General features: G+C 42.2%; 1 protein-coding gene across 17 annotated transcripts in view; it reads left to right on the top strand.

The window, feature by feature from the left end:
• Nucleotides 1-27,729, top strand: part of MSANTD1 (Myb/SANT DNA binding domain containing 1) — a 44,935-nt gene that overhangs the window by 8,989 nt on the left and 8,217 nt on the right. For 5 of the 17 annotated variants that reach the window (XM_069012237.1, XM_069012231.1, XM_069012236.1 and 2 more), the window contains 5 exons: nt 376-496; nt 690-1,185; nt 2,021-2,113; nt 15,686-15,950; nt 25,772-26,056. In XM_069012237.1, coding sequence (XP_068868338.1) covers nt 15,697-15,950; nt 25,772-26,056 — 539 coding nt within the window. In that variant the 5' untranslated portion in view covers nt 376-496; nt 690-1,185; nt 2,021-2,113; nt 15,686-15,696. Of the gene's footprint in view, nt 1-375; nt 497-689; nt 1,186-2,020; nt 2,114-13,774; nt 13,822-15,171; nt 15,265-15,521; nt 15,568-15,685; nt 15,951-25,771; nt 26,057-27,729 lie in introns of those variants that run through there. The other 12 variants (XM_069012230.1, XM_069012244.1, XM_069012247.1 and 9 more) reach the window with 9 other exon arrangements.

Raw genomic sequence — 27,729 nt, 5'->3', positions numbered from 1 at the left:
TAACAGCTACTCTAAAAATTCCTTTAGGAAACGCCTTTAGTTAAACTTTTGCAGCTAAGCATCTTTTGAGGATGAAGAAGGTGAAGGAAGCTAACTAGGCACGCAGTCACTGGGAAAACCATGGAAACTTTCTATAGCCTATTGTACTCCAGAGAGTTTCATGATCTGCTTAGCAGTCAAGGAGCCCAGACTCTTTTTAACCTCAGCTTAAACAAATGGTTAAAAATTCAAGGTAAAAGCACATTGGTGGTAATAATAGAGATTTTAGTTTGACATTTTAACCCTAAAGTAAGGTTAGGACTTCAAATGGTGGGAACAGATGTGTATCTGGTGATTTCAAGAGGAGTTATTTACAAGATACAGTTGCCTCTGCAGTCCTTTCCTTGGTATCTGCTCAGACTCCTGGAGACCCTTTTCCCACCTGTATCTCCATGCCAGCTCTCATGCTGCATCCCTCAAGCTGCTCCCACACTCTGCAAGCTCCAAACCTGGCCAGGTGAGTCAAACCTGCCCCTGTTGCTGAGGTCTCAGCTCACAGCCTTGCACTTGCTGCTTAAGATACAAATGATTGGTGTGGTGGTTTTCATATAATAACTTAATGGTTTTAATACTCATCTCAGAAGTGGTCGAACTTGGGTTTGGGTCCTCCTTCTCCCAAGGGATATTCAAATCTGCTTGTCCCTTCCCAGGCTGTAGGCAACCTCTCAGCCCTTCCTATTGAAGTTGTGCCACGGTGCAGAGAAGGATTTGCAGACCCGGAGAGGAGAAGCAAGTGGGGGCCTGACTGCTGCCTACCTAAAGGGAGGTGGGGAGCAGGTACCTGGCGGCATTCCCAAGGCTGCTCACTATATAATTTGCATTAGAACATCTCTGGATAAAAATCAAAACCAGCCCTGGAGGCAGAGTCCAAGCCCAGTGCCTCTATCCACAGGGAGAAGTTGCAACCACCTTGGCCTGGCAGCAGGTGCTATTTTGGTGCCACCCCAGCCACACCCTCTTCCTCCAGCCAAGTCTTTAAATGGAACTCAGGGTGGCTGCTCCCTCACACCGGCATCAGAGCCAGCTGAGGAGCGCTGGTTGTGTCCACGACTCCCCAGTCCCCAGGGGGCTTCAGAGGCATCAGTGCTGAGAGGTTCAGCTTGGCCACAATGTTTGGATCTCAACATGGAGGAAAGAAGAATTGAGGTACCCCAAAACCTTCTTTTGGTGAAAAAGTGGGCTCCTGTGGACTGTTAGGTTGGAGGAGGGGAGAAGTTATGGCTCATTTAGCTCTGCATTTTAGACTTGGAATTTCCTTTTGTGATACTCTTCAGATCCCTGTGTGGCTTTGAGGACCTTGCCTGAAGTGAATGGAGGGCATTTCATTGTGAGATGTCACTGAAGGACATGCAAGGTTAACTTCAGCTCTGGAGTGTCCAATTCTCTTTTGAAAATTATTTCAGTTTCACAGTCATTTAGTAGCTTTAGAAATTTTTCCCCTTTGCTTGTCTCTGCCTTCTTGTGTAAAACAGAGATACAATACCTTCAGCACCCACCATATGTTAAAGAAAGATTTGTGATCCTCTGAAGGACAGCAGGCTGAGCACTGAGTGTTAAGTTGCTAATGGAAAAATTGGGCAGATGAGAAAATTTGGGAAAAATTATACTTGCTGGTGCCCTGGGTGAGATTGGAATGTCTTTTAAACAGACACCTTTTGCTGGCAGTGGTAAGATGCGCAGATAAGAATGTCTGTCATATTCCTTAGGCTTAAAGTGAGCAGCTTTCAGCAGGCAGGAATGAGGTTGTTGAAGGCTTATGGGCTGATTCAGGTTGTTTATGATGGACTGTATAGCATGGGGAAGGCATTTGTTGGTGCAGTCCGAAAGGCTAGAGTTTGACAACTAAACCAAACCCACCTCGCTAGACCTTCTCAAGATGCCCCTGGCAGAGCCTGGGTGACCTTCCTCCTGGGTTGGTACGAAATGTGTCCTCATCCCCTCCCCACATGGTACCTTGTCCTGCCAAACTCTCTCTCCCCAGATGCGAAGTTCAGCTCTGGGTTGGTGATCTGCTGTGAGGAGGCCTGCACTGACTTTAAAGCTCATGGAGGATCTTCTGTTCCTAGGACAGCAGGTACTGAAGCTTTTCTTCCACACCATAAAACTCTTATAGTTATAAAAGTGTGGGTTTGTGCGTTGAGCCTGTGCTTTCCTTCTGCTCCTCTGAAAAGCTGGGAAGGGAATGGAGCCAAGTGGTTCAGGGCTGCAACTTCTGAGTGTGTAGAAGGTGCTGCATTGTCTTCTCTTCAGCCAGAGGAGGTCAAGTTGCTCACTGTTTCAGTCCCCTGTAGGTTCCTTCTGGGCAGAGGAGCCCCCAGTGTGACACCTGCTCTCTGTGGTGATCGCTTACCTGGGTTTTCACAGGGTTTAAGTGGTCGGTGCTTTGTCCTTGAACCATTTGATTCCTTCTGATGCACTGGCTCTGAGGGTGCTCTGTGGATGGACCATTTCAGAGCTTTTAGCCAGTAGGCTGGAGGGGTGTATTTTAAAATGTGTTGACTTTTAATATTTTTTTTCATGGTTTTAAGAGTTCAGCAACTTTTTGTGCCATGGGGGACATGCCTTCTTGCAGCTCCATATTGGACTTAACCATTTCCCCAACCTTTTACCTGCAGAATTCCCTAATGAGAATATTGGTTTAAAGACAGGCAAAGTAATTTCTCGTTTTTGGTGATTCTTACGTAACACTACAGAGCACTGGAAAAAAAATTGTGGCATCCAAGCATGGTTTTTGATTTTTAGAAGTCTTGGTTTTGTCCTGAGATGGTGCTGTCTGTAAGGACATGCAATGCATTTCTGAATTTTTGGAGGGAAAATACAATGCTCTTCCAATTTGTGAGGTTTAATGTGCATGTAGAGATTTCCCTGAGCTCTACAGTGAGGCTAAGGCCCAGTCTTGCTTCAGCTGTTCTTTTTCTCCTCTTCCAAGACTTATGCTGGAATAGTTACTTTTAGAAAGTAACCAGGTAAAATAATGTGCATGTGTATATATATGAAAATATAAAAACGGTGTGTATTTATGTGTGTGTGTGTATAAATAAATAGCAATACAGATGTTGGCTCTCTGTCAAGTGTAAATGAAAACCTTATTCACAAGATTTGCGTACAGTTTTACTGTGGTTTCATGCTGAATTGAGCAATTGGGAATGAAAGAGAGTTGATTTTTTTTTTTACCATTTCTGAGTGTACTGCAATCATATTATGTTAATAATCTGAACCAAAGCTGATCTTGCTTTCCCATATTGTAGCACATTGAAAGTATTGAGAGCCATCTAAATTATCTTAAAAGTGAGAGTGATTCCAGAAACTTTGACTGATAACTCACACTGCCTGTAGTATTTTAAATGCTTAGATGGGAACTTGTATGTGATGCCTGCCTTAAGGAGTTCTCATTTGTAAAATAAAAACAACACAGGGAGGCAGAGTAGAATATAGCACAATGTTTCTAAAACATTTACCGAAATGAGATTTATAAAAGACTCTCAAAATAATCCTGATAGTTGTGGTGACCAATATTCAGGGTTCTCTTCTGCTTTTACAGTAGAAGAGGCTTGAAAAATGTGCATTTCTTTCAAACCAAACACTAGTAAGTATAACTCTGATCCTGCTTTTGGGACCATGAATTTTATTACTGAGTGAAGCATCTGGTTCTGCCATTCCAGGGGGTGTTTTCTGTTGCTTCAAAACAACAAAAGCTTTTTGGACCTTTCTTTCAGCTTTCATCTCTGGTTAAATGACTCTTTTAACCCTGCAAGGCACTGCAGAAAAAGTATATTAATTTTTTCATCTGGGGGTCTGCCATGCCCCAGTGGTTATGGCTTTTACCCCGAGGCTGGAGGAAGCCTGGATGTCAATTGCTGTTATCTGATAGCTGTGTACAATACCCAGAGAGGCGCTGGGCCGATCAGAGGTCAGGGATGAAGCTACAGATCGGTCGATGAAAGAATTTGGCTATGGTGGAAGCAGGTTAAAGCAGGGATCAACACAAGTTACAGTGGCTGGTAACTGGTGGCTGCTTGTTGTATTCTCCAGATTTCAGGAGGCAGAGAAGATCAGAGAATTCCACGGGAATATTTAGTGTGACATCAAGCAGCTCTTGTCAGACTTGCTCCTTTGCTTTCAGGAAGGCAGGATGGTATTTTGGAAAACACTTATCACCATTTTGCTTGTCTGGTTTTTACAGCCAGAAGGAATGGAAAAAGGTTTGTCTTGTCTCATTTACAGAGAATGTCTGAAGTCCGTGTTTCTCCCATGTGTGTTGGGTTGTCCAGTCATTCCAGCTTGTGTGTTCAGTGGTCTTGCCAGATCAGCACTTCACTGAAGTTCTCCTTAATGGATTCGCAAAAGGTGATAAAACACTCCATAAGAGGCCTCAAGGAATGATTAGTTTAATCTTCAATTAGCTCCTGCTGAGACATGATGAGAAATCATTTGACAGGGTAGGCACGAGTTTTAATATAATCTGTCCAGTTATCACGAAGCGCAGTGTGCAGAGAGGAAAGAGGGTGCAAATGGAGAAAACCATGACATGAGCATTAAATGTTTTAAGACTGCTGCCTGTGATGCATTTTTGGTCTGCTTGAGTGGCTTCAGCCACTGGGATATTGTGACAGGGCATTAAAGTTGGCATGGGGAATATTTTCATCTGCATGGCTGGTGACAAGAGGCAGTTGTACTTTTTCTGCCCTTGCTTGGCAAGGTTTGTGAATCAGGCTGTTGAGCTCTTTTAAAACCACAGCAGAACAGGAGCTAAAGCCAGTCCAAGTAGTTTTTAGAATAAGGGGAGGGAGAAGAGGGCTGACTTTTAAGTCCTTTGGAGTTGGCCAATTGCCTCTAATAGCAGTTGCACAAGAGTGCCTCCCCTGGGAAACACACCATGTCCTTCTGTTTGCACAGAAAATGGAAAATACTGGCCACTAAAAGAGAATGAGACACTGTGCTGTGAACTGGTTTGGCTTTCTGTAAACTGTTTAGTCTTCCTTCTCTGCAATCAGATGGTGGTGCCTTGTTTCTTTGTTTAGGTCCCTTGTCCTACAGTCATTAAAGCTGTATTTTATAACTAAAGAATCCCAACCTTTTGAGCAATTGAAGATTTGCTAAGAACACAGGGATCCTTCTGGATATGTAGAAATCTATCAGCTGAATGTTCAGGGATGAAACAAATAAGAATTCCCTGGTGCCATTCACATCTGCCACGGACTCCCTTGAGACAGCTTGTCAGTACTGGCATCTTCATGCTGCATGTCTCCTGCATCTGCGTGGTTTTAGGTTCCATGCACTTCAGGTCTGCACCTCCCCCTCAAACATCTTGGTTAGGTTTCTTATTTAAGCTGCATCTGCCTGGTCCTCTGTGCAGCTGGGCTAGAAATAGGTTCAGCTCTCCAGTACTGAAAATCTGGTCCGTAGCTCTTCTGTTTTGTTACTCTTCAGGAAAATCTTTGCTGACCTACTGGAGGCAGCTTTTCTGCCAAAAAGAAGTCATTTGAGTGTTTCTAATCAGGTGAACTGAGGCCAGTTAATCCATAATTTAAATTAATCTTGTTGATTGCACTTGCATGATTGACTCAGCTGAGAAATGGATGGTGGCAGGTACTCTGTCACTCCGTTTGGTGTAGTCTTGGCTTTGCTTGCATCCAGATCTGCATCAGGGGAAGTCCAGACTGGACATTAGAAAGGGATTCTTCACTGAGAGGGTGCTCAGTCACTGAACAGGCTCCTGGGGAAGTGGTCATGGCCCTAGACCTGGCTGAGTTCAGGAGTGTCTGGACAATGCTCTTGGTTATACGGTTCTGTTCTTGGTACTCCTGTGAGTAGCAGGGAGTTGAAGAACCTGATGGGTCCTTTCCCACTTGAGGTATTCTATGGTTCCATGAATAACCACATTGCAGTGGGTATTTATAGCCAAGCAAATGATGCTGTTTTCCCCTCACAGACCTACACTTGGGGCACATCCTCTGGGCTACAACACTGAATGCCACCTTGAATGAAAAGCACCAGGCAGGATTTTAAAACCACTGGTGGTACTGGACAGCTGGCCTTGGACCTGGAGAAGTTTGTATCCAAATGTGGTTTGTGGATGTGTATTAGTTCAGGGGAACTTAGGAAAGAAAGGAGGCAGACAGGCTTCCTCAGGCTGGCCAGAATGCTCCTATGCCAGCTTGGAAATGTGTCCTTGATCTGTGGGCTCATGGGTTTGCTGGTAGCACTGCACTGCAGCCAAGAGAGGAAGCGAGGACACACTCCTGGGTTTAGTTTTGACCAGAACAATGGAAGATAATGCCTGGATCAGAGTAGCATGCTAAGGCTGGAATATAAACTGAACCCTGGTGGGTGGAGAGTGTTTGGAGCAGAGTAGTGTGTGATAAACAGCAGAGAGCCAGTGGGAGGGGAAAACAGCTGGAAGAAGCCGAGGAATTTATGATGAACAGCAATTTATGATGAAGGCAGTGAGGGGAGATGTTGGGTCCTGAGGCAGAAGGCTGGCTGGAGGGGCACACTTGGATATGAGAGGGGTAGATGACCCCTCCTGGCTCTCCCTGGGATGACGAGGGAACAAGACTGCGTATCCTTTAACCAAGAGGGATCACAGGACCCCATATACTGCAACCCACTGTGTTAAAAGGGGCAATGTTACACATGCACATTGCAATAAACCTTTCTACGTTGAGATGGGTCATCCTCCTGCCTGTCACAAAACTTGAGAGCTGATGCTTAAGTTCCCAATCCTGTCTTTGTCTTGGAGATACTACCCAGTGTTGTGGTACCTGAAGAATTTGTGTGGATCATGTGCACAAATGTAGAAGTCATCCTTTTGGGGGAAGGATTTACAAACACAGACCACACAGGACTTCACGGGCCCTATCAGTAGCTCTCAGGGGAACTTTAACTCCCCTGAAACACTGTGAGCATGGCATTGGGAATAAAATGTAGTTCAGTCCCCTGGAAGATGTATATTTTTCCAGTGTAAGGACATGGATGCTGTGGGAGGGGTGATGCTGCTGTCAGCCCATCCCAGAAATGACATCTGCCTCTTTTGTGGTCTCAAATTCCATTACCAACCACTTAAGCAGATAAGCTCATTTGCTATCACAGCATGAGGGTGCTGGTGAATTTGGTTTTACTTACCTTTTTTGGCAGCTCTCAGATGAGGCAGGCTTTTAAGAATACTTTTAAGAGTACTGTCTGAACTTTATAGGTTGCAACGCTTCTCTTGAATTTCCATTCCTGAGGCTGCCTCACAGTAATACCCAAAACACCATTTACATTTTAGTATTTAAATCTTTTATGAACTGATATGAAAATCTCCAGTGCCCTAAATATTTTATCTGAAATATTTTTTTTTAAATCTTTAAATTTTCCTCTGAGGGGCAAAAGAGCTGAGTGAACCCTTGTGAGGGGAAAGGGCTGCAGCTGGGGGTAGGCTGGGGTCCCCAAGCAGAAGTGCAAGATAGAGAAGCTCCTGTCTTTCTCCACTTGGCAAACATCTTTGGATTTTAATGCTTTTTATTTTGAAAACCTGTGGGTGGTTGAACTGCAGAACAGCAGGAGCTAATCCCACCACTGTCCCCCACAGAGATGAGCCGGTGTGAGGGGTTCCCTGGGAGTTGCTGGGCTCACCTGGAGCGCGGCTGAGGGCAGGGATGACAAGGGGCTGGTCCGGCCTTCCCACGGCTATTGTCAGCCTTGGCAGGGACCCAGGGAGAGACAGTGTGGGGATGCAAACAGCTGGGAGGGGGATGCAGCAGGCTGCCAAGCCAGTAGCAGGCTCTGAGCAGCCAGGCCGGGCTTCTGGCAGCGAATTGCCAGCAACTTGCGCTGCAGTTCCTCTGAGGTTGCTGGAAAAGGGCCCACACCGCTCTTCCTTCTGGAAGAACAGCGAGTTTGAAGCCACTTACTCAACGCAGCTCTAATGCTTGCTACCACAACGCTGCACAAACCTGCTCAGCTGGAGCCCTGTGCCAGCGCCGCGCTCCCTGCGCTTGGCTCCCTCTCTGCTCGAGCCTGGGGGATGGCTCCTCGCTGAAGGATCGATGAATCAATAACCTCCTCCTGGCATTTACTTGAATACCACTGCTGCTCTCGCTGCAGTTAGCAAGGGGTGACACCAGCAGCATTAATTCTTGCCGGGGCACAAACGATGCTGTGTGCAGCAGCAGCAGCAGCAGCAGCAGCAGCAGCAGCAGCAGCAGCAGCAGCAGCAGCCGATCAAAGCAGCTGCCGTCATCTGTTTTTTGGTGACATGGCTTTTTCCTCCTGCCCTGCTGAGTCACGGGAATGTCACTCAGCACAAGGCACAGGGCAGACTTGTGCACACCAGGGATTATTTTTCTTCTTTTGTGATACATCTCAAATCCAAACTGGATTAGCTCATGGTTTATGTCTAAAGTGAAGTGTTTAGAACAGGTTCTCAGAGGAATTTGCTTCTGGAAGAGCAATATTTGCATAGCATCGTAGCAGCAGTTTTTAATGAATTAGACACTTTTCAGCATGTAACTTGCTCAGATGTGCTAAAAACCAAGCAAGAGCAGGAGGACTTACTGACTAACCCCAGTAAGTAAGCAGGGCCAAAATAATTTCTTTCAAGTGGAATTTGGGAAACCATTCACTGGGAACGGAGTGATTTTCATTGTAATGTGATTTGTTGCTTGCCTGCCAGAAAAGGAGTATGTCTGATACTACGTACTGCAGAGTTGTTCCATATGCTAAGGACTTGCAAATTATTTCTTAAGAGTAAGGAAATCTAGGAAATTCTCTATTTGTTATAAATTGAACTGTGAGTATGACACATGTAGAACTGAAGTGCTTTGTTTTCAATATGATATAACTAAATTTTTAATAGTATGGCCAGTCTCTTCCTGTATGCTTGAAAATTTAGGAACATGTGTGACTCAAAGTCCATCTAGTTTGGCATCCTGCCTGCATAATATTCTAAGTGCCAGACGTTTGGGCAGCGATTATTTGTACCTTCTGGACATAAGGGATTTTTTTTCCCTCTCCAATATGCTAGACTAGGGTCTGTAGCATGAATGTCTGTGTTTCTGCTAAACTTAAAAAAAAAAATCAAGTAATTAAAAACAACCCTCAGTATTTTAATTTTAATCTAATTACTATCAACATACCAGCCTGTACCTGGTTTCTCCAAACAGTGAATTCTCTGGGTTCCCTGCAGAACATGAGCTCCTTCTTCTAAAGCCCCACGTAATTCCAGTTCTCCCCCTTGCCTGCTAATGCTTCCTGATCTGACCACAAAAACTGCTGAAGCCTCATTTCCCAGCTTGTCTGCATTCACCTCGCTGTCTCTCGCCATCCTCTCTCCAACTGAGTGTCGGTGCAAAGCTGGCTTCCATGGTTACTACTAAAATAGGCAAAGGAGATATTTTTGGTCAGAATCTGCCAGTTCAGCAAGATCAAAATGCTTTTGGGAAATGTTCTGAATACAGTGAAATTTAAGCGGGATGTTTCTTGCAAAATGAAATACAAAATCTCTCCAGCTTTCTCCAGCTCACCTGCACCTTCCCAGAATACAGTCCTCCTGGGCTGCCCAGTGCCCTGCTCCACCATCAGGGAGACCTTTCACTCAGACAGCCCTGTAGCATGGCTTTTGTGTGGAAACCTTTGTTTTTCTTGGTTTTGTTCTGAGCGTTGTCATATCAAAATCTTCTCTGCCCCACGTCAGCCAGGATGGCTTACCTTCAGCCAGCCTCCTCCACAGCACCCATTTCTGTTGTCAGACTTCTGTGCAGGTGATATTTATTTTAGATGTACATAAAAGCTATCCAACCATGCAATGTCCTTTGCTCAGTGATGTGTTGCTGTCACTTGTCCCTTCTGGTCCCTTCTGGTCTCTCCTGTGTTTCCCTTGTGGCGTGTCCCAGTTAAGTTGCAGGCTCTCTGAGGAAAGGGACTGCCCTTTTTTTATGTATCTCAAGACACCTACTGTTTTTCCTCAGCCTGAATAATTTTTTTTTTTTTGTTCTGTATTTGTAATAGACCCTCCTGCAGTTTGGATAGCTTTGGGCTTCCTTTGCAAATGCTGCTGTGTTGTTAAAATTCCCTCACAGGCAGTAGGAAGGCACGAGCTGTGTCCGTGTGCAGCTCCACAACGCTGACCTGATGGCTCTGTGTTCACAGCCTTACGGTTTTCTCTCGCTTCTGAGCCTTTACAAACCCCCATGACTCCACCACCCAAGGAGAGTGGCAGACTGAACAGTGCATGGACCTTAGTGGAGTTCCTAAGTCAGGCACCACTGCCTGCAAGGTGCTTCCCTACTTCTGGGTGAGCTCCTCATTCCCAGCACTCTCCTGAGCACAGCAGATTCATTGTTGGTTTAATGGAGGAGAAAAGAGGCAGCTTCTCCTCCTGATCACCTGTCCCAGCCTGTCTTCTCTGGCCAAGCTTTTCAGCAGTAGTGGAAGAATATTTCCTCTCTCATAGAGTATTTCACAGAGTATTTCTTCTCTCATAGAAGAGGATCATCATATCATAGAGGATCCTGAGTAGGAAGGGATCCACAAGGATGCACCCTAGGACACGGATGTGCCTCCTGGCTCCAGGGCACTGCTGACTCATATGCAACTTGCTGTTGACCACGACTCCCAGGTCCTTTTCCACAGTTGCTGCTCTCCAGTGTCTCAGGGACAGTGTCTCTCCAGTGTACTGGGTAACTGCATTGCATTTAACCATCTTTGCAAATTGCAGTAGGCAGCTATCAGAGATATTAAACCCATAATTTTCAGTAAGGCTTTACAAAGTGGGCCTTTTAGCTCAGTGGATGGCAAAATGTGGGGCAGGAAACAGCCTTGCAAGACATGCAGCCTTTCTGAACTTACAACATATTATCCCACTGTCAAGCAAACTCCAAATGTGTTGTTTTTAGACAAACTCGTACATAGTATTGTACCTTTTAAAGCACAGTTATCAAGGTGTGTCTGCACTGAAATTCCCAGAGAATGAACACATGCTCTGCAGTCACGATCCAGTTTCAAGATTTGTTATTACCCCCATGTGTTAAGCTCCTGGTGGGCCAGACCAGAGGATTGCAAGATCAGCCTGTTCTTTGGATGATCTCGCTTTTAACAGCTTGCTGCAAACAGAAAGTGTGAAAGCAGCTTTTTTTGTTGGTGGGGTTTTGTGTGTTTTTTTTTAGTTTTATGTAATCAAGACATTACAAAATGGTCTACTGAGGTACCCATGTGTTGTAGAATTGGACCTGTGTCTTCAAGGGGTGATGCTCCTTCAGCAGGAAACTTCTCTTCCCGGTCTCACTGCTCCAGATTTCTGCCTAAAAGGGTGTTTTCTCCAATTGGTATCAAGACTCTCCTGAACCAAAGTTAATGTTCTTCCATTTAGAAAAATCCCAGTAGGCAGTGACTTGTGTGTCAACATCTCTGTAGACAGCTCCCATGTAGATTTCAGACACAGAAATACTTTTAGGGGAAGTTGCAGAAATTTCTTGTGTCCTAATGGAATAAACTGTGCTTTGCCCAGAAGTTTCTGCCTGACTTCTACCACAGTCCCCAGCAGCAGGATTGGACATGCTCTTCTGTAATCACGATGTAGTGGCTCACAGTTTGTGGGCTGGGCTCTGGTGCTTGAGTGACTGGAGCCGTTTTTTCCCTGCAGGCACAGGGGAAAACACCATTCCCTAAAACTTGGCTAAAGGAAGTTCTATTTGGCATGCATTAGCCCCCTCTTGCAAAGCTGAAGGCTGTATACACAGTTAGTTAGCACAGATCACCTGAGGTATAGTCAACAGATATGTAAGGATTAATGGAGTTGTCTGAACTCTGTGATAGCAGCATTTATAGGGAAACTTCATTAGATCATATCTGCAAATTATAAACCCTTCTACCCTGTTTGAGGTTTGTTATCTTTAGAGATCACCATGAAAAGTGGAACAGCTGTGAGAGCTATTATTCAAGCTGATATATAATGACTGCAAAAAAGGTAGGGTGTTTAGACAGATGATACGAAGAACAGATTTGCAAGAGGATCATTAAATTCATGTTCCTCTGAGCTGGTGTGCATTGAGAGGAAAGGCATGAGTGAGATACTCAAGCACAGTGAGGTATTCTCAAGCATTGCCCATCAGAGGAGGGACTGGGGCAAGCAGGACAGTGGAGGAGAACAACTTTCTCCTACAGAGGGAAGTCATGTACAAAGGTGTACTCAGTAGGTCTGTTATGTTTATCAGTGGTTTCCAAGACCTTATTTTATATCCTTATATCCTTATTTTACTGATGAGAACAGCTGCAGCTTCAGTTGTTTTTGGGTTGCTCGGTGCCAGGTTGGTGCTCAGTCTGGAGGAGGCTGGTGCTGGAGGACTCTGCCATCAGGTGTTGGAGGGGAGTGCAGGAGGGGTATCAGTGCCTTCAGTCTGGTAGAGCTGCAGCTTGTCATGTCAGCAGTTATTCTGGGTTTGGTGACCAGCCAGTCTTCGAGGTAGATGACAAATCTTGACTGGTATCTAACTTGAGAGGGGCAAGAAGCAGCTGAATGCTAACAGAGCTTCTCCTCCCAGTGCCCTCAGCCTGGGCGGGGACTGCTATTGCTGCCACAGAGCTGCTCTTCCCCTAAAAGGTCTGCTTGTCCTGTCTTAGCCGTTTGTCCCAACTCAGGAACTTAGTGACTCCTAGGGACTGCACAAATCTGCAGAACATCAGCAGAGAGAAGCACAGCCTGGAGAGCTGTATTTTCCCTACCCTGGCTCTGTTAAAGACTGCAGGAATTATTTGGGGATAAGAAAACTTCTCTTGCTTTCAGATCCATGTAGGAAAACAGTCACTTTATCAACCACTTGGCACACCTGCTTTGGTGAGACAGAGGAGGCATATGGCGTCTCCATAATTATTATCAACGACTTTTTCAGAGGAGGGGGTAGAACCTGAGTCCTTAAAACTTAGATTCCCTTCAGGTGCTGAGAGGAGGGGAATAAGGGAGGTATTATTAGAAAGCATTTATTTTATTTAACAGATGTTAAATAGCACTATACCACTATATCAATCTGTCAAGTACACTAATAGGAAACAGCATATAGAAAAGTTGAGATCTGAATTTCACAGGGAAACAACCGCCCCTCTTCTGCAGGATCCCAGGGTCTGGGGGCCAGCATGGAGCACAAAGAGCAGTCGCACATATGCCAAGCATATGTGGATGGAGAGGGGAAGGAAAAGTTGTGGACTATGATAGAAAAAACTTGGTGCAGCTGGAAAGGTTTTCACCCACCCTGTCCTGGTTGTTGTACTTGAAACTGGATTAAAAATATCCTTAAAGCAGAGACCACACATATCTTTGGGTTTTGACAAGCTGTGTGTACCATGCTATGGGTTTCATAGTGGTGTTAATCGGCATTTTCACAATGTAGGTGGTTTAAAGTCTGGAGGAGAAAAATAAACTTTTAATGGATGATTAAAGGTTGAAAAGCAAGCCTGGCTTTGCAGTAGTGTGTGTTCGTTCCAAGTCAGACCAAGAGCGATGGTATTTTCCTCTTGGACTCTGCGTTGCTTCCTTAAACTTGTCCTGGTGATCCCCAGCCACTGGCTGCAACCACAGGCAGCCGAGGTTGGTATGGTTTTATTAACAGAGCTGCTTGAAGCCCAAGGTTAAGTGATGGGAATTTCAAAACAAAACAATAAATTAATAAAATGAATGTGTCATCAGCTGATCCTCTTCTGACCACCATCTGTCCCCTGATCATGTGACGTCTCCCAGCTGGCCACCCAAGAGACAAACCATGCAAGATCATCATCACAACATATGCTGCTATTTACACATTTTTAAAGGTAATAGTTGCTAGGCTGTCATATTAGTAGTTAAAAGCAGTTATTTGGAAGCTAGGGGATTTTTTCTTTATTTCTCTCCTTTTTTTTTTCCCTTAGGAAGGCAGTGACTCAGCAGGTATATTTCTGATAGAGACATGTTCAGGGTTCAGGGTTGGATCAGTGGAAGTTCCTATGTACAGTATATGTAATTCTACCCCCCCCTCCCCCCCCTTGTTCTATGGTATGCTGTTGTGCCTTTTGTAATATGCTGTAGAATAAATAAAATAGAAAGAAGACAATGGTACCACAAATGTCACTGGTGTACCTTTTAGGAACATTGTGTGCTCTCTTTGCCATCTCCAGGATGCAAACCAAGCCTTGTGTTTTTAAACTATTGTTAAGATCAAGGATGTGGTTATGAGAAGACTTACAATTTATAGGATACTTAAGCATTAAGGATTGAGGCACAGAACATTTCCTGGGGATTAACGACTGACTGGGTGAGCCTCAGGCCATTAACCCCTGCCTGCCATTAATCTTCAGGAAATGCCCTGCAGTGAGGTCGTTATTGCTGTTATATGCTGAAACAGAAAAATAACAATGAGAAAGGTCCGTGGATTATTTATTTATATTTTACATAACACGATTCTATTGGGACTGTAGGGAATGAACATCTTTTTCTTTAGCTGGTCATACTGCTGGAATTAATGCAGTTCCTGCATCTCACTCTTTTGTGGAAGATTATTGTCAGATTGCAGGAGTGTAAGTGGGGCAGGATTTGGCCCACTGCTTGTATTGCAGTGTTTAATACAATGAATAAGCCCTGCTTCTCTGATATAACTGCTGGCTCAATTTAGCCCTATATAAAAACCAGCTCAAAATGCTTGTTTTACAGCAAAGCAATTTATTCACAGTTCTAAGCATCTTGCAGCCTTTTTTTAACTCATTGAATAATCCTTTTAGGTTGCCCATAAAGCAGGTGAAATGCTTCTGCTGCAGTCCTAAGGCAGAACACAGGCTGCATAAATAGCATCTAAATTACTAGGAATACAAAATACACATACAGTAATACATACCTACAAAGGCAAATTCATACTGACAGGACTGCAGTGTGTGCTTATCAGCAGCAAAACATCTCGGGGAAAAAAAAAGTGGCTTTATATTGAAATTTTGTATATATTTCTCTTTATATAAACACTTAAATACTATTTTTTGCATATTCTAAAGCCCAGATGCAGGTTCGTTTTTAATGAGCCTGCCTGCTTAAACATTTATTAGCTTAGAGATGTATAGTTTTCATAAAGCTGGCTGATTCTTTTTGCAGAATATCTTTGCAAAAAAAAGCTTTTTTTTTTGTGTACATGGCCTCAGTCCTTGCAACCTCCTAGAGAGTCTGTCAAGGCACAACTTAAAAGCTCGTTCAGGCGACCATGACCCCCTGCTAGCAGATTGTCTGCCTAAAAGGTAAGGGAAAGCTAAAAAAGAAGTAGAAACTTAAAAGTAGCTTCTCAAAGGCTGCATAGATCTTTTTTTTTTGTTAAACCTAAAGTGTTTAAAAGCTTTAATATTGATGGCCTGTCAACTTTGTCCTGATTCTTTGGCTTTCAGTTAAAAGGTTTTTGTTGTTGTAGCTTATGCAGTTGCTCTGTTGCTATGGAAACGTGACATCAAAATGACGTTTCTCTGTTTAAAAGCTTTTAACTAAATTCCTGCCTGTCAGATGTAGGCCCCATTTTGTGCACTCAAGCTTCAAGCTGTTGCAAAAAGGTTTCATATGTTCTGTTGTCATTCAAATTCTTTATCCACATATGCATGTCTTGCACTACAAAAAACCTAAACTAAAAACTCAATCTATATTAAGTGTCCTCTTTTAAAACCCTTTTAGGTCAGTCAGCAATGGCTGCAGCAGAAATTCCCAGTTACATTGTCTCTTCTCAGACTGAGAAACACAGGAGGGCCAGAAACTGGACTGATGCAGAAATGAGAGGTTTAATGCTGGTTTGGGAAGAATTTTTTGATGAGCTGAAACAAACTAAAAGGAATGCCAAAGTTTATGAGAAAATGGCTAACAAACTCTTTGAAATGACTGGAGAAATTCGCCACGGAGAGGAAATAAAGATAAAAATTACAAATATGACATTCCAGTACAGGTAAGCTTCAGTTAATTCTTTTTATTTTAAAAGATTTTAGCAGGGATGGCGCAGTGATTTTTGCCTTTCAGAAAGAAGTCTCCTAGAGGAAATCTGTCGATAAAAGATTAAAGATTGTTCATATCGCTTTTAAAATTCTCTCTTGCCAGTGCTGTTACGTCATTGTTAATTTCCCCCCCCCCATTTCATGTCAAACTCTGGGACAACTTTGTTTCTTTAAAATTAACTGGCGTTGTTATGATGCAGAGGGATGGAAATGTATTTAATGGGGAAAAGAGATTTATTTTTTTTTTGCTCTTTGCTGAGGGGACTGATTGTGTTAGCTTGGCAGCCAGTTCCTTGCAGTGAAACTCCTGCAGTTTCAAGTGGCCACCGAGGATCGGAATTGCAAGGCAAAGTTAAAAAAAAAAACCAAACTAGAACAGAATAATGTTTGGGGGGGCTGATGCTCCTAGATTTTGATCTCATGAGTTGAAGGGTTACACTTCACGGGGCCAAGAATAATTGAATGTCTTATTACTGAGTGACACACATTGCTATAATTATAAGCAGCATCAGTGAAAGAACTATTATATCTGCAGAGAGAATCAATGTGCACCGTCAATACTGCTCCAAAGGAGTCGGGGGGGAGGGCGGAGGTGTCTACGAGGGGATGATAAAGAACAGGCAAAGCAGTCAGGAGGGGAAGTTCTTCAGAAAATGTGAGGCATTTGTGCGTTTGTTGTTTGCAGGGAGAAAAATAATTAGAACTTAACAGAAATATTCCCATATCTTTTTTTTTTTTTTTTTTTTTTTTTCTTAATTCTTATCTCTGTGAAGCACAAACTGCCTCATACTGGAAATCCTGAGTGGTGATTTGAGCTATGTGCTTGTAATGCAAGAAAATCAAATATGTGATTCTTTTATTTAATCTCTCCTCAAAGCTCATATTAATAATAAAAAAGGTTATTACAGCAGGCAACCATGTTAAAACTGCTCGCTTTTCTGTAAGGCACCCTTACTGTATTTAATGCAGAGACTACTCATCAAATAGAAAACTAGGGAATATCCTGTAAACCCCTTAACTTTGAATGTCCTTCTACATTTCTATGATCCACAAGCATAGTGTTTAACATCATTTGCCATAATATTAAACCTGATGTTTCGTAGCAAATGCTAACATCTCCAAAATGTTTTACCAACCCTGCTGTAATCCCTACAGTTTTCTTTACCCAGACTGCAGATGAGAAAGCTGGAAGTAAGATAAATTTTTTTCCAGCATCACCGAGCAATTCACACTCGGATGCAGATTTAGAAGTCGGGAGTTGCTGGCTACCAGGCTTTTGCTTAGTCTGCTAAATCTGCAGTCTTCCCTGCTGGGAATTGCATCTCGCGGCACTGAGATTTTACAGGTGTCTGTAGCAGCAACACTGCACGATAGTTAAGTGCCGTAATTGCCAAGTGGAATAGGTTATTTCTGTCAGCCTTTGTTCTAAATTTACAGTGTTGTCATCAATCAGAGAGTCTTATTTTTTTTTTTCTAAATAATGTTTTTACTTTAAAGTTGCATTGGGGGAAGGGAAGAAATAAAATCACTCGTATACGTGCACTGTGTGTGTGTGTGAGAAACTGTACTTTTAAGAAATATCCTTCTATTTCTGTGAACTTCTAAGATTGCTTCTGTTGCATGTTGTCACTCTGCTTTTCTATTTTGCAGTGTATTGCAGCTCCCTGCTTATTGATTCAGATGCTAATTTAGGAGAGTTAAAAACTGCCTTGTGCTGTCAGAGAGCTGTTTCATTTTGTGCTCTGGCTTATGAAATGCATCTTCTTATTGTTTGTTCACACGCCTGTGTGCTTTGCTGTCAAGGTGAGCTGGTATGGAGAACAGGGACAAGCAGAAGCTATTATAATTTCTAGTTTTCTGTGTACTTTTTGGTGGTGTGTGAGAATAAGTAAGGTTGTGGTGAAACTGTAAATGATGTGAGTGGCCACCGACTGCTGGCTTTGCTGTGAGGCAGCCGAGTTTTTAATCCATATTCAGGTGCTTGCAGGACACTTGAGGAAGATGCTTTACATCACTGTATTTCTGAGCACCATCTGTGGCACAGACTGGAAAAGAAGATCCTGAGAGTAGGAAAACACTCTATTTTGAGATAATAATGATTTTTAATGATTTTTTTGGATTAGTAAGCGTGACATGGGAGAACATGGCACCAGTAGCAGGAGTGAGGGGGGTGTTCTGCACCTGAGTGCATATTTCTTCCCCCATTTCAGGATCCTTTACTTCTTTGGGCAGCTCCTAACAGTACTGCAGAGGTGGAATGGCCTCTACTCTTCCTTTAACAGTCAGAAATAAACTGTATTAAAATATTAAATCAAATGATATTATTTAGCTCTGTGCCACAGTTTCGTAAAGGAACATAAAACCTCTGTCCTACAAGTTACTACACATACATATATTGATGAAAAATAAGTACATTTTTACTATAAAAGGAAAAAGCAGTACTTAAATATTTCTACATGTCTTTTTAACCAAGTTCAGTTTTAAAAGTGCTATCACTGGCATGTCTTATCCTGGGACATCTGTTTAAACAGATATGGATGATCTGAAACATATAAGGATCTGAAATAGAAAGCAGTGAGCATGTTTATAATGGTGCTCTCCAGTTTGAGGATCCCATGGCATTCTAAGAGACAGCTGAGTAAATGCTGTTTTCATTCTGCTCAGTGAAAGCCATTCATGATGAATAGAAGGTGTCCAAGCCAGACAAACACATATGCACAAGTAGGGAATGAGTGTTTCTTGGCCAATAATTATTGCAGCAAGTGCAACCTACATGGGTGTGTACAGTGGCAGGGGGCTCAGAAGGGGCTCCCACCCCAAGTATTCACCCTGGTTCTGGGTGTGTTTGGATCCCACTTGGGGTCTTGTGCTGCCAGGTAAAGTTTCTTCAGGTGTAGCTCAATGTGCATGAGCATCTATCACAAAAGCAATTTTAGGGTGATCATATCCCATTCCTCCACATCTGAGGTGAAAACATTTTTCAGGTGTTAAAATGCCATACAGAAATCTATTTCATCTCATTATTTCCTCCTTGAATTCTTGTGTTTATTTCTGCCTGCCCTATATTTCAGCAAGGTGACAAGACAATGAGAAGAAGCTTAGAGAACAGTTAGGCTAAGATGTAGAAAGCTTTCTTTATTAAGAAAAGTGGAAAAGTTTGTGAATGCTTAAGGAGTTTTAGAGGTGCATAAAAATATGCACTATTTTTCAGGATGTAAAGCAGATTTTTTTGCCGTAATACAGGAAGTTATTTATAAGAATTGCAAGTCAAGAAATGTAAAACTAGTTAAAGTCATATAAATCCGTATTGCACTGCATAATAAGCATGTGGAACTCATTGCCACTGAAAACCATTGACAACAAGAGAGCAGCAGGTTGTTTTAGTATTATTATTATTACTATTTTTACTAAAGATTAGATATATTAAATAATAATACAGATGTTTGTCTTCCAATTCGGTAGAGTTATGAAAGACAGTGGGTTTCAGGATATTACTGGCTGTTGATGGAAAAATAATCATGTGCTTTTATGGGTGAATGTGCCCTCAAAAGCTGTCTGTCAAAATCATTCTTGAAGTATTTAACACTGACCTTTGTCAGAAGAGAGTGAGACGATGGACTGATCTGGCAGTGGTTCTTGTATTCCTCTGCATTACTGTAGTCCAAGTGCATTTGGGGGAAACTAATCAGGGAAAAATATATCATGACCTGAAGTAATTCTTACTGGCGTCTCAGTACATTAAGGGACCATTTCATCCACTGTGGAAATTGACTGGGTGGAAAATTCTCCACACCACCATAGGTGGAAGGAAAACTCTTTCTAAAGGTGTATTTGAGTAAAGTTCTGCTTTTAGTCATTGCTGTAAAATCTGAAATATCTGCTGTGGATAGATCAGCCACCGGATTTTTAATGTTCCACTTCAAAGACACTTGTGTGGTGAGCTGCATGAACCTCCCCATTTATCCATCCTGGAAGAAGGAAGGGCTGAGTCAAGCTTCCGGGAATTCAAAGTTAAGCTTTCAGATGTGCTGGTCATCAAAAGTTTTCCTGAGATTAGTGTGCCAGCTCTTGAGCTTTAGCCTCCCTTAGAGTATGTACCCAGTTCTTTCTGTTATGCAGCCTACTCGGGGCTATCAGCTCATGTGAACCTGTAATTATTCCTTCTAAAAGGAAGCTCTGTCCTGTCACTGCTAATGTGCTGATCTCACTGTGGAACAGGGCTCTGTAACTGCTGTTATAACACTGCCACTGACACAATACACCCTAGCTGATAAAAAGGAAGCAGGGTTTGCACAGCTTGCACAGTGGTCCACAGTTTTGACTGATTCCTTCTGATGTTTAAAAATAAGAACTGTGTGAATGCAAATTTATTATTTTCAAAAACATCACCCTCCCCGAAGCCTAGAAAACAGGATGCAGCTGTTGCTCTTTGATTTGAATTGCAGTCAATTAATGTTAATGATTGGTAAATTTGAATCAGTCTCATGATTTGAATGAAAGAGTAGTCTAATTTTTTATTTTCATGTGTACATGACAGCAATTAAACATTTCTGCTTGTGTAATCCGTTGCTATACTCTATGACATTATGCAACTGGAATATTTGACCTCTGTTACAGCAAATGATAAAATATGAGTGCAGCCAAATTACTGCAAAAAGTTGAATTTGAATATTTTACTATCTTTCTCTTTAATTCAATAATTTATGGCAGATGCACAACCTAGTATTGTACTTTCATCATCTTTCTTTTCCTCACCATTGATTGGTTCATAAACAGTTGCTATTTATTATTTATTTTGAAAGCTTTTCCTAGAAACCCCAGGAGATGGATCTTGTATCCATTCCTTAAGGCAAGTAGTAATATCAAATGCTGCAATAATAATAAAAAAGCAATACTGCTTTGAGCAAAGCCTAAAAAAATGAAGCAAGTTATAGATTGCTTGCTTTTTGCTGACTAAATAATGATGATTTAAAAAACCCCAACTCTTTAGAACATAATATTGTAATAATTTTGTTTTAGAAGGTGGATTAATAGGCACAGAGAATAAAGTCTGAAAAAAGGTCAGTGGCAGCACAAATGACTCAACAGTTGTCTCAGTCTATTCAGTGGAGCATTTTGGCAGTGGGATCTCAAAGTCCATTAATTTATTCACTTCTCTGGAATAAGACAAGCAATCACCTTTCAAATTAACTGGGTTGGCATGCTTTGGATATTTGTCCACTGGAAATCTGACTTTGATCCCTGAGTTTTTGGAGAAAGTTCTCAGTTGCCTCTGCTCTCAGCTGGATTTTAATAGAGCCTCATGAAACAGCAACAAGTCTAGATAAACTCAGTGTGAATTTGTTTTGCAAGCTCTGCTGACTTTCTCGCTTCCCAGTGTTTCTTACCTCATTTTTTCTGCCTGGCTTGCTCAGTCAGGCAGTGATTTTCCCAGTTTCAAAGTGTTAATGTTCGGCTCATCTTGCTCTCTCGTTTCTGGACTATTGCATTCCAGCCTTCATATTGTCCTGTTTCTTTAAATATCCTCATGTTTCATTAAAACAAACAAAACCCCAGCTCTTATCTTTTGGAAGCAAGATTGCTGTGATGAGTTATGCTAATGACTGAGGGCAGTAAATTAATCTCTGCTTCAGACTCCAGTTTTTCCAGGGTTACGTTTACCTCAATGCAGGCAAAGGCTCTCAGCTGTCTCACTAGGTTTTCTGGACTTCTGGCAGTTGTAGAAAAAATATTTAAAAGTTAGTAAATCCTGGAACTTGACATTAGCATTATGAAGGCAGCTATTTGGTTTGTTTTACCAGAAAGTTCAAACATCACCACTATTGCAGTGACTGTTCTCCCTATTTACCTCCACCTGCAGCATTTCTACTTCTCTTCCAAAGGACTGACACTCCCTTTCCCCTTATCTTCTCATCTCTTCCTGTTTCATCCTTTTTTCTGTGTGTGTGAGCCAGACTCCATACAGGTAGATGATTGCTGCTGGTGCTGCTTTTAAGCTAACACAGTTCTCTTGTCTACCTCCTGGTAGCGAACCCTTTTATTTAGCTCAGAGCTATGGTAGGCAGTCAGAAGTAGAAGAATTCGTATCCATTCAGTGTATTGAGAGCCAGAGAAATACCTGGGTTTATGTAACTGCAACTACAGCTCTGTGAGCAGACAACAAACAACAGCTCTTCCTTCCAAATTGTCATAGTTCTGTAAAAAAGGGGGTCTAGGTACACAGCTGAGCTCAAACAACAAAAAAAGGGTACCGACCTACTCAGGCAAAATGCCTGCGCCTGAAACCTTTCCACTGAATCACAGCATGGTTCGGGTTGGAAGGGACCTTTAAAGACCATCTCGTTCCAACCCCCTCCCATGGGCAGGGACACCTTCACTAAACCAGGTTGCTCAAAGCCCCATCCAAACTGGCCTTGAACACTGCCAGGATGGAGCATTCACAGCTTCCCTGGGCAACCTGTTTCAGTGGCTCATCACCCTTACTACAAATTTCTTCCTTGTATCTAGTCTGAATCTACAAGAAGGTGTTCCTGGACCCTTCTCTTTTCCAGGCTGAACAATCCCAGCTCTCTCAGCCTGTCTCCATGGCAGAGCTGCTCCAGCCCTCTGAGTATTTTTGTAGCCCTCCAGATGGGGTTTCAGGAGAGCAGAGGGGCAGAATCCCCCCCCCACCCCAGCCTGCTGCCCATGCTACTTTTGCTGCAGCCCAGGATAATGCTGGCTCTGTGAGCTACAAGCACATTGCTGGCTCATGTCCAGCCTCTCATCCACCAGCACCCCTAATTCCTTCCCTGTAGGACTGCTCTCAATTTCTTCATCCCCCAGCCTTTATTTATACCTGGGTTGCCCCAAAAATCACCACAGGGGTGGATGATTTAATGAAAGCAGATGCAGATAATGAGACTGAGGATACTTGGTATCTTTATTTCAGATAAACTGCCCAGATGTCTCAATCAGGTGTGCCTGCAGCAGTTATCAGAAATACCAGTGGTAGAAAAGGACTGAGTCAGGAATGATCTCTGAAAGTTTTTGAAGATTGAGAGAGGTTCCTGGGGACTGAAGAAAGGCTGTTGAATCTTCAGAAAAGGCAGGAACAGGAATTAAATGTTCTTTCCTTCAACTCCTTGGAAGATCATTGAGCAAACAGTCTTGGAAGCAATTTCCAGTCATGTAAAGAAGAAGGTGGTGACTGGGAGTAGCCAGAATGGATTTACCGGAACTGAATTTACCAGACTGACCTGCTTGGTTTCTGTTTTTAAAACACTAGATCTGTGGATAAGGGTAGAGCAAAGTGTTGTCTAGCTTGACAGTACAAACCCTTTTGACACCGTCTCCAAGAACATCCTGGCATGTTATACTCCAGATGGAAGGACTACCAGCTGGGTAGAAAACTGTCGGGATCTCTGGGCATAGAGTAGTTGTTGGTGCCTTGTATTCTGCCTAGAGGCTCATTCCCAGTGGAGGACTGCAGCGGTTTGGTACTGGGACATGCCCTGTTTAATACCAACAATCCAAAGGAGAAGGTGGAGTGCATGTTCACTGTTTTGCAGATGATGCCAAACTGGGGGGCTGCAGTCTGCACCTGCAGGACTGACACTCAGAGGGACCTAGAGAGGCTTGAGAAATGGGCTGCCATCAAATGGGATGCCATCAAATTCAACAAGGACAAATGCAAAGTCCTCCCCCTGGGATGGCCGAATGCCCTGCACTGGTACAGGCAGGGGATGGCCTTGGCTGGGCAGCAGCTCTGCTGATGGAGACCTGGGGCTCCTGGCTGACATTAGGCTAGATACAAGCCTGTCCCCTGAGCAGAGTCAGCAGAGTATCAGCTCTAAGCTTGTCCTGCCCTTTTTGACATAATGTTTTGCAGTCCTGAAGGCTCAAACCACGTCCCATGAAGTCTTAATGCAGCTGCTGGACTTGGCAGTGGCTGAGATGTGCTCACCCCTGGCTTTTGCCATCTCACCTGTGGGGATGACTGACCATGGTGAAAGCACTGCGTAATTGCAATTCAGTTTTAAACTCCATAGCCTGAACACATTGGGGATTTCAACACAGGCAAGCAAATGTGGCATATAGGCTTGGCTACTAGCTTATAGTGGCATAATTGATATGTTTTTCATGCAAATGGCCTAAACAATTGAACTAAAAATAATTTATATTAATTGATGGTTGTTGTCAGGCCTGTATTTAGCTATTTTCTGTTTGTGCTGGATGGATATGCATGTATTTGTAGGCTGTGCTTGATATTCTCTATGAAATCACAGCAGTAGGTTGTGAAATATGTATGAAATTAAAATTTTGAATGCATAGACGGCATAAAAGTATGGATGGCTGTGAGGCTTTGCTTTGCAGGACTATGATGTGCATTTCTAAATAGCTGGAAAAGCTCATCAGACCTTACAAGGACAAGGAAAAAAGAATCCTCAAATGGCTTTAAAATCTAAGCAAATCTTACTGCCTTCTTTTCTCACTAGTGGATTTCCCCTTACTCTAAGCTAAGAGTGGTTTAAAAGGGAGAACTTCAAGTTCTCACTTTTAAGTCTGGCACCATTTTTTTAATGTTTACATGTTATTTAATTCTATCCCTTGCAGGACTGGTGGGGGCAAGATGGATTCTGAGAAGGAAGAACCTGAAAGGCTTCAAGAAAAAGAGGGTGGGCCAGGTGTCCAGGAATAGTTTTTATCCTTTTTTTTTTTTTTTTTTAATTTCCTGCAAATGCAAACCTCTAGCTGTGAGAATCACAGTTGGTTCAGCTTTTTGTTGATTTGAATGAAATCTGGTTTATGAAAATGGAGCATTTGTCATTGATCTTGCCTTTCCTGTTGTGTTCCCTTCCTGCATTTTGATTTAGAGTTACAAGATCTGAACTGGGAAAGGCAAATGAAATGAAAGTTTGGGACTCTAGTTGTGCTCTGGAATTTCTTTGAGATGTCTACTTCGTCTATATACATCGTTTTATATTTCTCAGTAAAAGAAAATAAAGTAACACTGGGTACCAACTGGGATAGCAGTGAACTTGTCTGCAGACTGAAAAATAAATCTCATAATAAGATACACGTGAAAGATAAGGTCATGGTTGATAGTCCACTGTAATGTTTTTGTGCATGCTGTTTCTAATGCATTAACTGTGTTAGTTGGTGTTCTTGCTCTCTTTTATTTATTTTTTTTTTGTAAATTAATGAAATTCTGTACTTTTGCTTTCACGGATCTTTATTCTGTAACAAATGAACAGACATCTGTATCTATGGTTGTTACAAGGATGTTTACCAAGGCAATTCAGGGCTTTTAGGCAATACTAGAAAAAGGATATGCATTATATTTATAGCCACTTGTATTCATTCTAGGAAATAGATACTCTTTCTTCAAAGCATGGAAGCACAGGGCTGCCCACAGTTTGGTAAAGGCTGTGGTGTGTTGCCTACTCCTGTTGTCAGGGGCTGCTGTCAGATTGGTTAGTTGGGTATTCTGTAAGGGGAAGAAAATTATTCAACCACCAACACAGTCCTGTTTCCATTAGAAGTTGTAATGTTCTTTATTTGTACTGAATTTCATTTGGGGTTTACATGCAACTTTTTTCACAAGTCAAACCTAGGAAAAGAACCTGAAAGGCTTCACTGGAGGTTAAAGAAGAAAAGTGTCTAATTTTATTCTCATTAAAAGCATTCAGTTCAACTCCTAAATGTGACCAGAACAAATGTTTTGAGATACATCTGTATGAAAAGTACTTTTTATAGGAAAACAAGCTTTAATGTTGTGTGCCTTTTCTTACAGGAAATTAAAATGCATGACTGACAGTGAAACTGTGGCACCTGACTGGCCTTACTACAAAACCATTGATAGGATCTTATCCAAAGTGACAGACCACAGCGATGTGAAAATGCATGAAAATCAGCAGCCAGGTCCTTCTACATCACAGACAGAGGCCTCGCAGTCGCCATCAGCTAAGTCTACACCTCTGTATTTGCCATATAACCAGTTTACATATGAAGGAAGGGAAGAATGCTTTGAAGATGAACATTCAGAGAGCTCATCAAGCTTACTTTCCTACAAGCTGAGGTAGCATCTATTTTCCCCTCTTTTTAGTGTTCTACAGAATGAACCAAATTTGCTGTGTAAAGGGAACACCTCACACATTTTTCTCTAGCAGCTCTTGTATTTTTTCTGTAAATCACAAATGAGATCTGTTCCCCAATCTCAGCCACTTTGCTGAATTAGGCCATTTTCTTTATTCCTTTATGAAAGACTGGAAGGGAGTAGGAGAACTGGACAAAATGTTGTACATTATTGCCAAAACTCAGCATGCATGTCACGGCTCACATCAGGGAGAGTGTTCATAAAAGCAGTACAGGCATGTTCAAGAGAGTCCCGTGGTGCAATCAGAGATATAACATACTGCTTAGATGATTTTTGGCTTGCTCTAGTTCTGCTTTTGATATGAGTATGAAATTTCTCTGGCTTCAGTTATTATTAAAATGGTGAAAAGATGCAAAATAAATATTTCTATAGACACTGAAAAGCTGCTCATGCAGTTTGAAAGTACATTGCAACATTTTAAATACTATTGAGAATGTAATTTTTTTCAGAGTAAATGCTACTTTGAGATGCAAACATGTGATTCCTTTTTTTTTTTTTTAATATGATTTGAGTTCCCTGGAAGGCAGCTTTCTTAACAAAAGGCAGGGTTGTACTCTTGGTACAAGTTTTAGACTTTACTGGTCTTATTTTTCATCCAGAGTGGTGTGAAATAAGAGTTGATTACAGTTTTCTGGCAGGAAAAAAGTTGATGCTAGAGATCCTTATCATGAGTCTGTGAGGCTTTAACTGTAACAGTAAAATACCTGTCAGTCATGCAACTGTAAAGATGCTGAGCTGGAAGAAGAACCAACCAAACAAGTTTGAATTATTGGTTCCAGACCCACTCTTGGATGATTAAAACTCGGGTAAATTCATTCAATCATTCAAGCAAATAGTCCTTGAATAGCTGATTATTTTAAAAAACTTTTTTTTTTTTTTTTGGCAGCTGAATATTTATTAGGGTGTATAACTTTTGAACTATAGCAACCTTAGTGTTCACAAGCAATGACTTTTTTTCATCCTAGTTCATTGTAAGTAGTTGATGTTCCTGATACACAAACTCATTGACTTTAAGATTTGCAGACTCCACAGTCATGTTTCAGATGCAATAACTTCATTTCCAATTTGATTTACAGTAACATTATTTAATTAGAAGGTCACATTTCCACAAACGTTGCGGAGTTTATTCATTTGACTAATTGATAACATCAGGTTTTTTAAAGATGCAGGATGTTAAGATTTTTCAGCTTAGGGACAGCTCCAGGACAACCCAGATTTTGTACCATAAGGAAGGACAGGGGTCACCACACCCGGTTTCACTACAGAACATGGACAGCCCTCACAGAAGTCAAGTTAATCAACCCCAAACCCACATCAGTTGTGCCACAGTTTGCAGGTGGACCCCCACTCTCAGGTAGATGCTTTCATTTACAGCTAAAGTAGACTTAAATTACTCAAACCAAATTATTTCTATAGTGATAAGCTCTGGAAAGTTTGGGCTATGATGCATTTTAGTCAGCTTCACATTCGGTAGTTTGTTTATTTTTTTAAACTTTGTCGAAGGAAATTACCTAACCTCTTCTAGTAAAAAGTATTTTAACTTTACTTGGCTGAATTTAGAAACTGCAGCACATTTAAATCAAGCCTCTAGTGGC

The sequence above is a fragment of the Aphelocoma coerulescens genome, chromosome 4 (assembly GCF_041296385.1).
Source record: "Aphelocoma coerulescens isolate FSJ_1873_10779 chromosome 4, UR_Acoe_1.0, whole genome shotgun sequence".
Lineage (NCBI taxonomy): Eukaryota > Metazoa > Chordata > Aves > Passeriformes > Corvidae > Aphelocoma > Aphelocoma coerulescens.
This window is presented reverse-complemented; position numbering and strand designations above follow the sequence as displayed.